General features: G+C 35.3%; 1 protein-coding gene across 3 annotated transcripts; it reads left to right on the top strand.

Annotated features, from left to right (window-relative positions):
* Positions 1–649: 649 nt before the first annotated feature.
* On the top strand, positions 650–9,364 carry LOC149401064 (Homeodomain-like transcriptional regulator). Of its 3 annotated transcripts, none has more exons than XM_089611569.1 (17): positions 650–836; positions 1,014–1,137; positions 1,713–2,075; positions 2,762–2,811; positions 2,944–3,156; positions 3,251–3,310; positions 3,389–3,536; positions 3,859–3,959; positions 4,220–4,306; positions 4,418–4,549; positions 4,872–5,012; positions 5,661–5,783; positions 5,903–6,334; positions 6,411–6,755; positions 7,376–7,957; positions 8,646–8,750; positions 8,832–9,364. In XM_089611569.1, exons 2-17 carry the CDS (start codon positions 1,080–1,082, stop codon positions 9,012–9,014), a joined length of 3,123 nt encoding a protein of 1,040 aa, XP_089467695.1. In that variant the 5' UTR covers positions 650–836; positions 1,014–1,079; the 3' UTR covers positions 9,015–9,364. The 3 variants fall into 3 exon arrangements, with proteins under 3 accessions (XP_089467695.1, XP_089467694.1, XP_089467696.1); XM_089611568.1 differs by having other exon boundaries at positions 979–1,137; XM_089611570.1 differs by having other exon boundaries at positions 653–836; positions 979–1,137; positions 3,254–3,310.
* The last annotated feature ends 1,733 nt before the right edge of the window (positions 9,365–11,097 follow it).

The following is an 11,097-nucleotide window of genomic DNA, read 5'->3' as shown; positions in this document are numbered from 1 at the left end:
ACACGGAATGATGTAATCTCTTAAGATATATGAATTTAATTATTTAATTTCAATTAAATGCTATTTTTATTTCAAAATTGAGAATTTGAAAGTTAGGGTACTGATTTGGATTTGATTCGGTTTTTCTTATATAAAAGTTAATATCAATAAAAGAGAGATTTGTGATACTATTATCAATTTTAAGGTATAATTTTGTTATTTTAGTTTAACATAGAGTATGAACTCGACATTTTGTAAACCAAAAGTTAAACTCAATATTTCACTAAAACACATGATATATATATATGTTATTTTCTCTTAAAAATATTACCATAAAAAATAAGTTATAAACAATTATTTTTCTTTATCTTTACATATATTTTGTTTTGTTAAATTGTTTGCAGTATTTAACTTTCTTTCTTTATTTTTTTATTTTATTTTTTATGTTTGACAATAATCTCAGATAACTTTCTATTATCGTTTGAACAAGGATTTAAAACAACCATGGAAATATTACACTTAAAAGCGCTATTTATCTAATTTCCCATTTGTTCTCTTACAGGAGGGATGGGCTAGGCCCATAGTTAAGAATACGACATACATTTGGGATTATGAGGAGAAAATGTGAAATATAGATAATTGGTTCTATTAAATTTTTGCTGTGTAAAAGATATAAAGATATTATTTGTCTATTCCTCTCTGGTTAAACCCAAAACCCTACATACATCCATGGTGATAAAATGCCTCTCTGAAACCTATTCTTCTTCTTCTTCTTCTATGTTTTCTCTTCACTTCTCTATTTCTTATTCTCCTCCTTCTTTTTCTTTCAGAATCAAGCTCATTTGACGCTTCTCTCTGTAAGTGCTTACATGCAATTTCCCCATTTCAATTCACACTACACTCTTTCTTCTCCAACTTCTTCTTCGTCTTCTTCTTCTTCTTCTTCTGTGGCAATCTCTTAATTCGAACATTATATGTTTGCTTCGTTGCCATTGGCAGGATATTGGTATCGAAAATGGAAGTTTTGTCTATAGATTAGTCGCTGGTTCCAGAACTATTGACTTCGAGAGTCGCAGCTCCAGATTGTACAAAGATTAAAGATGAATTCAAAGAGGAAAACTCCTACTCAACTTGAAGCTCTTGACAGATTTTATGCAGGTATAGAAACTTTAATCTTATATATATATATATATATATATATATGAGTGTACTAAGCAAATGAATTTTTTTTTTCTTCTGTTGATTTGAATATCCTCAAACGTCATCGTCTAATTTAGACAATGAAGCCCGTTTATATACCTGAGTTTTTCGGATAATCTTCCTTGTCTCATTCGGTTCTTGTGGTTTTTGATAAAAATATAAGAAAATGATTGATAAAATATAAGTTTTATAAGAGTATGAACTTTCTTTTAGTAAATCAGTTTGATTTATTTATTAATTTTTTTAAAAAAAAATTTTAAATTTTTTTTTATAGAAGAAACTGAAATTTGATTGAAAAATAAAAATGAAAGCTTCAGATAGTCCGAAGCAAATTACATACTATAAGGCACTAGGCCAGTCTCGGTACAGATCAGATCATTAAGCAAATATGAACTGAAATCAGAAATAAAGTAATAGACTACAGATTTATTGAATTATAGCTTTATGAACTACCAATGATTTGGTAATCATACGATTATGCACGTACATGAATGCTTGTAGTTTTTTGACTTTGTTCTTCTTCGATGAAACAGAGAACACCTATCCTTCCCAAATAGATGTAAAAAACTATGCTAAAACTCTAGGATTGAGCAACAAGCAGATTCGGAATTGGTTTGTCAAGAAGAGAAGAAAGGAAAAGAGTGACAATGAGAGTCATGATGGAATTGATTTTGCTGCTAAGAAGACGGTCACGCAATCTTCGCTTTCGAAACTCGGTAAAAGATCGGTGTTTAAGACGAAGATGAACACAGTTGCGAAGAGGAGAAAAAAGCTCCATTTTGCTCAAGATATATTTAGCGCAGATTACATTCTTGCAAAGGTGTTTCGAAAAGACGGTCCTCCTCTTGGGGTCGAGTTTGATTCTCTTCCTTCTCAGATGCGTCTCAGTTCTAAAGGTCTGATTTCTGATACTTGTTTTGTTGAGTATATTCTGTTTTTATTTTTTATTATTTTTTTAGCCTGTATATTACAAAAAAAATGTTGCCCTCTTAGTTCTTTAGACAACATTTTTGCTTTTTATTTATCATCTGTTTATTCCAAGAAAATGGCACACTTAATAAACTATTGCTAGTGTAAATAATTATTCCTAGCTTAGAAGTCGTATGGTATCTCTCCTAGTTACTTTCAGTCAAACTAATTTTTAGAATTTTAACCTATGCTTCACTCATGTTTTGTGTTTCGTTTATGTTCTTAGATACGGAAAACATTTATCCTTTCGGGAAATAGAGCTGAACCATGAAATTACAATTAAGCTCTCCAATGTGTGTCATTTGCGTGCTCAATTTCCGTCAATTTTTGATGGGAGGGCTAAGATGAAAAAACAAAACAGGATTTAGGGACTAATATGGCCAATATATTTCTTTCAGGGGACACAAAGATAGTTGTTTGTTTCTCCATGGTTAAACTCAAAACCATACACATAACTTTGGTTTTAAAATGATTATAGCTTAGAAGTCGTAGTTTACTCTTGGAAATTTTAGACAGTATTTTTTTTTTAGAACATGAGTTTCCTTCGGTCAAACTATTTTTATTATGTCTAGTTATGTTTTACTCATGCTTTGCGTTTTGCACATCTTCTTAGATACGGAAGATTCTAGCAAAGAGAGCCAAATAGCCCTGAAAAAGAGAAAGGTAAACTCAAACAAGCCTCGCAGCTTTGCTTAGAGGATCAAAAGGGTCATTCCATAACATTCACTTCCTTATTTTATTCCATGTCCCCATTCCGGTTATATACATTGATTTTTACTATCACCATCTGATTAGGCTTCAGATTGTAATGACAATGATGCCCCGATAAAGCATGGCATGGGTAAAGGATTGATGACAGCCTGGCGAGCAACTAATCCTCATGGCATAGTTTGTCCCGTTGTCACTGATTCCGAGAACAATGGAATCGGTGTTTCCTCACTATCAAGATCTGGGTCACGGAACTCACGCCCAAAAGTTAGAAAACCACTTAAACAAAACATTAATGCCGTAAGTACATTTATTTTCTCAAAGAAATTTTCATGTTGATTCACTCGGATTATAATTAGAAAATTAGTTGAAATTATTTTATTTTATTTGGAAGCAGGTAAGGTTACGAAAAAAATTACAAGAGAAGAAGAAGCACCCCATTAGAAGTAGAGAGGTAAATATGATTCGTTTCCAGAACCAGTATAGTGACTATATGTTGAGTAGAAGTAATATACATCTTGTTATGTAACAGGTTGAATTTCTCAAAGATGTGTATCTACAACTTCCATACAAAGAGAAATGCGAACTTGCTTTGGAAGGACGAGATTCTCAAGAGAATATTCATCAAATTTCAATGCTCATGGACGACGAAGAGCTAGAGACGAGAGAACTTTGCAAAGGTTGGACGAATTCCATTGTTTTTGGTGTATTTGTTTGTGGTTTATGGTAGTTGACTTTACCTTTTATCCTAAAATAATAGGCCTTCTGGGTTTGGTAGTTTTTTATATATATATATATATATATATATATATATATATATATATATATATATTTTAATTTTTTTTTATTCATTGTCTTATAGCTTAGTATACAGTATACTTGATTTTGACTTGCATTAAAAATATTGCGAATTCATCTTGCCCACAACACTATAACACTCTAAAGTCTTTAACATCGATAATTCTATGAATAATGATGATTCGAGTTTGTGTGGTATTTTAGATCGGTTGGCCAAGTTTCCACCTCAATCAGTTACGATGAAGCAGCCTTTCAGTATGCAACCTTGGGAATCATCTATAGAAACTATCAAAAAACTTTTTAAGGTCAGTTTGATCTTTGCCAGAAAAATGTTGTAGTCTTTGCAAAGTCTTAATTTGGTCTCTAGATACTTTTCTCTTTTACCATTGATATTGTGCATGTCAACATCATTTTATATTGCTGTACTTTTTATCGAATTCATTGAGAAAATTGTTTCATAAAATATATGAATTCATTGATAATATTGGATAATATTGATCACTTAGCTGTCTAGTGCAAAATGTGATGGCTTGTTTCGAATGAGAATTGAAGCTTTCTTTGGCAGGTATTTCATTTCATTTATACTTATGCTCTTGAGATCGACGTTTGCCCCTTCACCCTTGACGAGTTTGCCCAAGCATTTCACGACAAGGTCTTTATCTCATTGTTGACCTCCTTTGCTTCTTTTGGATTTTATGTTTACATTTTAATCATTTCACTACATTACATTCAGTTTGGTATAATTTGTTTTCTAATGTGTCAGGATTCCGTGTTGCTTGGGAAAATTAATATAGCCTTTCTGAAGCTGCTTCTATCTGATGTTGAAGCGGAGCTTAACAATGGATCCTCACATCTGCAGAGCCGGTCCTGTAATTATCTTGCTTTATTTCACTCGGTAAGTTCACATGCATTAAGCAATTTCGGGATCGATGTGTTATTGATTAATTTTATTGGAAGTCTATTAAACCATTGTATTGTCTTATGGCTCTTTTCTTCATGTACTGAGTTTAAATCTAATTCGTTAGCAGACTTGGCTAGGGATTGGGCTAGTGCTATGTAATTTTGTTGTTTTTTTTTTCTTTCTATCATGTACTCTCTTCCGGCTCGGCCGTAATTTATTAATAAAACACCCGATGTTTCTTTTAACTTTTTTTTTTAATTGGAAGTCTAGTTTATTTTGTATTTTGTGCTATGTAATTTATCCTGCTATATTGCAGATTAGAAATCAAGAATTAAGTTTGGAGTCGTGGAGGGGATCCCTAAACCCTCTGACATGGACAGAGATACTACGCCAAGTGTTGGTTGCAGCTGGGTTTGGGTCAAAGCAAAGTACAATTCGAAGAGAAACTCTTGATAAGGTATCCAAGCTTAGGGTCATCCTTTATTTGACTCGTAAACTTTATTAGGATTTTAAATGACACTTGGATAGTGTTTCAATCTTGGCTACGTTTTTTTTAAAAAAAAAAAAAAAAAAAACTCATTTCTTGTCAAGCTGGCCATAATTCGGACTGCTGAATGGTTAAATATCTGATGTTTCACTTTCATGTGTTAGTCTCTTTAAAACTCATTTCTTGTCAAGCTGGCCATAATTCGGACTGCTGAATGGTTAAATATCTGATGTTTCACTTTCATGTGTTAGTCTTCCGTAAATCGTAGTGTATGTAATTCAGATATTTTTTTTGCTATTAATGATTTTTGTTTTTGGAAAAAAAATAATTAATTCACCAAGGTACTTCTCTTTTGGTACAACCCATCAAATAGCTATCAAGAAATTGCTGTTGGGAGTTTCCTGTTATGAAATTCAGGTTTTACATTCACCAAAATTGCTTCTGGATTCCTTTTAGAACAATGACTTCTTTATGCTACCTCAATATCTACTCAGTAGGGACTATTCATTTTGTAGTTCTATCTCCTAATTTATTTTCATTCCTTGTTTGAACATGTATGTGATTGTGCATGTTAGAATTCGGAAATTGAAATTCGGTATTGCATGTCTGCTTTAACAGGAATCACATCTTATGCAACTGTATGGTCTACATCCCAGTACTTTGAAGGGTGAACTATTTAAAATTTTATTAGAACAAGGAAACAATGGATTGAAGGTTTCCGATTTAGCAAAGTCTTTACCTGTAAGTTTCTATACTTTTCATTTTCTTTCAAGGCAACAATCAGAGCCATCGTCACGCTATTCATTATGGCCAAATGATAATTCCACTCATCAGCAATATATTTTGTTCTTGTCTTGAAGATTGTCGATTTGAAACTTGCCAGCACGACCGAGGATGTAGAGTCTTTAGTAGTTTCGATGCTGTCAAGTGACATTACATTGTTTGAAAAGATCTCATTGGCCACATATCGTCTACGCGTTAACACTATTGTGAAGAAGGCAGAGGAACTTGAGTCAGACTCCGAAGATTGTGGATCAGTTGATGATGACCTCAATGAAAGTAGCGACGGAGATTCTGGGTGTGATATCAGAGATGGAAAATCAAGAAATTTAAGCCTCGTTATAAGCAAAAACAGCTTACAATCTACCGAAATTGACGAGAGCCATCCTGGTGAAGCATGGCTATTAGGACTAACAGAAGGCGAGTATTCAGATTTAAGTATCGAAGAAAAACTGGATGCCATGACAGCTCTTGTTGATCTTCTTCGTGAAGGAAGCAGCATCAGAATGGAGGTAAATACATTGATGATCTGTATTGTCTTCATCCATTTCTTGTTCTATAAGTTAACTTTAGTTCTTTTCCATACAGGTTCCTTCAACTTCTACATACTATCCTGCTTTGGGGGGAAAAATAAAGAGGTCATCATCGTCGAAGCCCCAAAGCCAATTCGAAGAAATACAAGGTGTCAAAGAAGCGTTTGCGCATTGGAAGTGTCACGCGATAGATTCTTCTGTATCGATGCCGAAGTATCTGTCGGAAAAGGAGAGATTCCTCGGCGTACATCCGATGCAATCTGTGTTTTTGGGGTGCGATCGTAGGTTCAATAGATACTGGCTTTTCCTCGGCCCCTGTAATGGACACGATCCTGGTCACAGTAGGATTTATTTTGAATCTTCCGAGGATGGTCACTGGGAGGTGGTTGATACCCAAGAGGTAAGTAAAATATTTCTGGCTTTTATAGGCTCTAGGGGTGTTCAGAAAAATCAATAAATTGGATTGGACCACCGGCTTTTTAAGCCACTGGTCCGGCTTAAAATGTTTTTTTATTTTTTTTATTTTTTATTTATCTAATTGTTAAGACTGGTTTAAAACAGTCCGGCTGATAAATTGAAACCACGGTTTAGACTGAACCAGACCGGACTGGTCCTTATTTTTTTTTATATATATTTATTATTTTATATTTTAACATCAATCTTAAACATTTAAAGACTTAAACCTACTAATTTGGGTAGAACGTGTTAATTAATAGAATATTTATGTAAATAATTTATTTTTTTTTAAGTATTTTTAGCTGTTCTCATATTAAATCTGTAATTTTTTTAAAATAAAATGTACTCAAAATGGATTAAACCAGACTGAAACCGTCTAAATCGGTATGGTGTGGTTTGATTTATTTTCTTAAAACGCTCTGGTCCTGTTTCAATTTTCTCAAACCTTTTAAAATGGTCCGGTTTGGAGACTGGTTATAGACTGGACTGGACGGCGCGCACCTGCTCAACTGCTTCTTCGACTCATTATTTCTGTTCTGACTCTTGCTTTGACTGGATTTGCAGGGTTTGGACGCCTTATTGTTAGCTTTGGACGACAGAGGCAAGCGAGAGGCTCTCCTTATCGAGTCATTGGAGAAACGCCAGGTGTCACTCTGTGAAGCCATGTCGAGCAGAACAACAGACAGACAATCGGACCAATCTTCTCCGAATGTAATCCGTGAAAACAGTTGTTCTCCGGTGTCCGATGTAGAGAACAGCCTAGCCGTGAGCAATGCTTTACCCTCCTCCGCTGGGGCTATACTCCTCGAAGGTGGCGGCGGAGATGAGAAAAAGAAAAAGTGGTTCCGACTCCAAGCCTTTGATAAGTGGGTATGGAATTCCTTCTACCCGGATCTTAACTCCGTGAAAAGGGTTAAGAGGTCATTTTTCGACTCTCTCACGAGATGCGAGTGCTGTCACGATCTGTATTGGAGAGACGAGAAGCACTGCAGAGTCTGCCACGCCACTTTCGAGATTGACTTCGATCAAGAGGAGAGATATGCTGTTCACGCTGCCACATGTCGAGATACCCAAGGCTCGGAAACGTTCCGGAAGCTCCTCTGCTCGCAAATTCAGACGCTTAAAGCCGCCACTTACGCAATTGAGGTAAAGACCGTTACTTCAGACAGTACTTTTTTACCCTCAAATAACACTGTTACGTATATAGCCACAAGGTGTTAATAATTACGGAATTAGGCTGTTTAAACTTTTTTTTTTATATATAAAGAAACTTAATATTTATATATAATATAAGAAATGGCAATATACCGTGTCGCACATGCTTTTTACATCCCCAGTGAAGACAAAATACCGAGTTATAGGAAGAAAAAAAACGACCGCACGCAAAACGAACACGCCAGCCAGTCTTTTAAAGGGGCGGAATCACTGGCTAAAAACCCCACGAAAAAATGAAATTACAATGCGCTCGCCCAATCCCCATAAAGATCTGCCTTAGGATAATTCTGGAAACCTTGGAAGAAGATGCGAGCCAGGCTGTTTAAACTTGGCAATAAGGTTTTAAATCATGCTTGGTTATTATTCCGGATTTAGGTTAATTAATCATGCAGTTATGGTTTAATTATGTTAAGTTTATTATTCCAAAACTGTCCTAAAACCTAACTGTAAGTGGGTCTCTTTTTATTAATGAGGTAGCCTTGGGTTTCAGTGGATATTAGTGTTGAGTATTCGTGATTATCGGAACTTGATCACAATGGCCTCTAATCACGAGATCCAAATCCCGGACCGTAATGCAATCAATCTTTGTTTCTAATGTTCCCTTGTCCATTCTGTGCAGTCGGCGATGCCCAAAGAGTCGTTGATCGGTGCTTGGACAAAATGTGCTCATAAGTTATGGGTCAAACGCCTGAGACGTACCTCGAATCTGCAAGAGCTTTTGCAGGTCCATTCTCTAACTCTTCTTATTTATCACTCCACTTCCTTTGATTCTGTTATTTGATCATCAGTGAAACCCTTTTTGCAGGTTATTGCCGATTTTATCGGGGCAATGAATGAGGACTGGCTTTGCCAATGCGATAACGGCGAAGAAATGATCGCAGGCTTTGCGACTTTGCCTCAAACCACGTCCGCGCTTGCACTCTGGTTGCTAAACTTAGACGCTTTAATTTCGCCCTTCTTGCCTGAGAAGTTGCTAGCCAAGCCATAGATATTTTAGTAATATCTTAATATATTTTTTATATTTTATTTTGTAGTTTACCAGCTCATATTTCTTGTTACAGTGTCTTGTTTGTGTAAAAAAAACCCGTGTTCTCTGTTGCTGCTGTGTACTGAGGAAATCATTTTGTTTACAACGTGTATAGTCTAAAGGGAAAGAACCGAACTCTGAAACTTCATTCGACCCTCGTCAAGTCATCCCGGCTTGTCGTTTCTAACAATATCTTCTTTGTATCATGTTTTTGAAAATTTTGGTTATAATAATCACATTTGTAATTACGGATGTTTGCTTGTGAAACTTTTGACTGTAATTATAACTAAAGTTGGGTGGGTTTTTGACATGATTGAGCCCTGTACTCTTTTAATATTCAGGGAGTGATATTTTGAGCGTTACTATTTGCCTTTTGGCATTAACGTTATTTATTTATTTATTTTTTGTTGTTGTTGAAAGAATAGAATCTGGTATTTCATCCCTTCCTGGCTAACCTGATCATTTCAGGCTGTATGAAATCGAGAAGAGGGCGTGTGTTGTTCTGATCGGCGTCTGCCTTCGTCCTGATTTTTCTTCAATCTTAAGGTGGCTCATGTTTCATGTGTGGACTCCCATTTTTATTATATTTTGCATTCGACATTGTGTTTTACTTTCCCTTGTTTGTTTTAAAGTCTCTGATAGATTGGACATTTTTACAAAGTTCATTTGTCGAGTTTATATGACATAATCTAAGTTTATGAAAGTTCAAGATTCTCTTTTCAAGTGTTAGAATATGAGCCTTAAATCCAGCTTAACCTAGAAAACAAATAACATAAAACGAAGAACAATAGACACAAATTTACAGTGGTTCACTCTCAATGTGAGAGTTACGTCCATTTTGGCGCTGCAGATTTCACTATGAACCTCAAAATGGTTCGTATCGGAAATGGTGTTTTACAAACTCTCTAGCACTCTACAAAACAATAGTGGCGCGCATGGTATTTAACGAAGAAAAGCTAGGGCTAACAGACAAGGTCGATCCGCACATCGTTGTCGTAAGGTCTTCATATAGTCATTGCCGATCAATGAGGCTCACACTTCAACATCAAGGTCTATTGATCTAACAGACAAGGTCAATCCGCACATCGTTGTCGTAAGGTCTTCATATAGTCATTGTCGATCAATGAGGCTCACACTTCAACATCAAGGTCTATTGATCTTGGTTGATTGAGTTCACTCATAAACTATAGATGCTTTTGTCAAAGAGTTCACGGCCGGTCATTTTTGTTGTGTATTATTGGTATTCCACTATGGAAATATGATACCCACGAAGGTTATCATCCGATTTAATTGATATGTCAATTTAACTTGAGATTAAGTCTATCTTTGTATTGAGACTTTCAAAATCTTCATTAGTGGTTGTATTTCTTTCTATATAACGAAAGTTCTTTATTTAAAAAAAAAAAAAAAAAAAAAAGAACTCGTGGCTTAAACATAATAATAGTTATTTTGACGAAACTCCACGTGTCTAAATCTAGATTATTCGACCAGCTACCTATTTATTGTCCATTTATTACATAGATTTAATTCACCAATAATCTATATTATCAAGCGATTTAAATATGTAAATAATAGTCTATTATCAAACACAATGCCACATTCGTGCTTATCTATCAGCGTGTTAATTTTCACTGAATTCTGGACGTTGGCATACGCATCCATTTGTACCCTTTCCCGTTTACATTTGACTTGTAGCCTTGTTTGATCATTGCTGTAATACTTGAAACCCCTATCCGCTTTGATGAAATCCTCTCTTAAAACACGTCTCAGTTCGCTAATACTAGGAAAATGCATACCTAACTTGAACTTGAAATCAGTTAGGTTTAACCGCGGGTTATACTCTCTCTTCTTTGGCTAGTCGCCGTCACTATGGATGCTTTCAAGTTCGCTCTCAGATTGAAACTCATCTGACTCTTCCTTTTAACCATTGACGTCGTTTCACACCTCATACACAACTGACCATCATTTCTGATTATCGATCGTGTTCTGTGGATGCACCTCATCTTCTTGCACTTCTTCCTCGTGGTACCCTCTTCGAAATCGA

The sequence above is a fragment of the Urtica dioica genome, chromosome 4 (genome assembly GCF_054948205.1).
Source record: "Urtica dioica subsp. dioica isolate 48M chromosome 4, U.dioica_male_clone48M_v1_H2, whole genome shotgun sequence".
In the NCBI taxonomy this organism is placed as follows: domain Eukaryota; kingdom Viridiplantae; phylum Streptophyta; class Magnoliopsida; order Rosales; family Urticaceae; genus Urtica; species Urtica dioica.
This window is presented reverse-complemented; position numbering and strand designations above follow the sequence as displayed.

Bases quoted from the DNA above. Each gene is read 5' to 3' on its own strand.
- LOC149401064 (XM_089611569.1), top strand. From the start codon at position 1,080: ATGAATTCAAAGAGGAAAACTCCTACTCAACTTGAAGCTCTTGACAGA. The intron at 3,311-3,388 runs GTAAATATGATT...GTTATGTAACAG, and splicing joins ACCCCATTAGAAGTAGAGAG to GTTGAATTTCTCAAAGATGT. The intron at 6,335-6,410 runs GTAAATACATTG...TTTTCCATACAG, and splicing joins GAAGCAGCATCAGAATGGAG to GTTCCTTCAACTTCTACATA.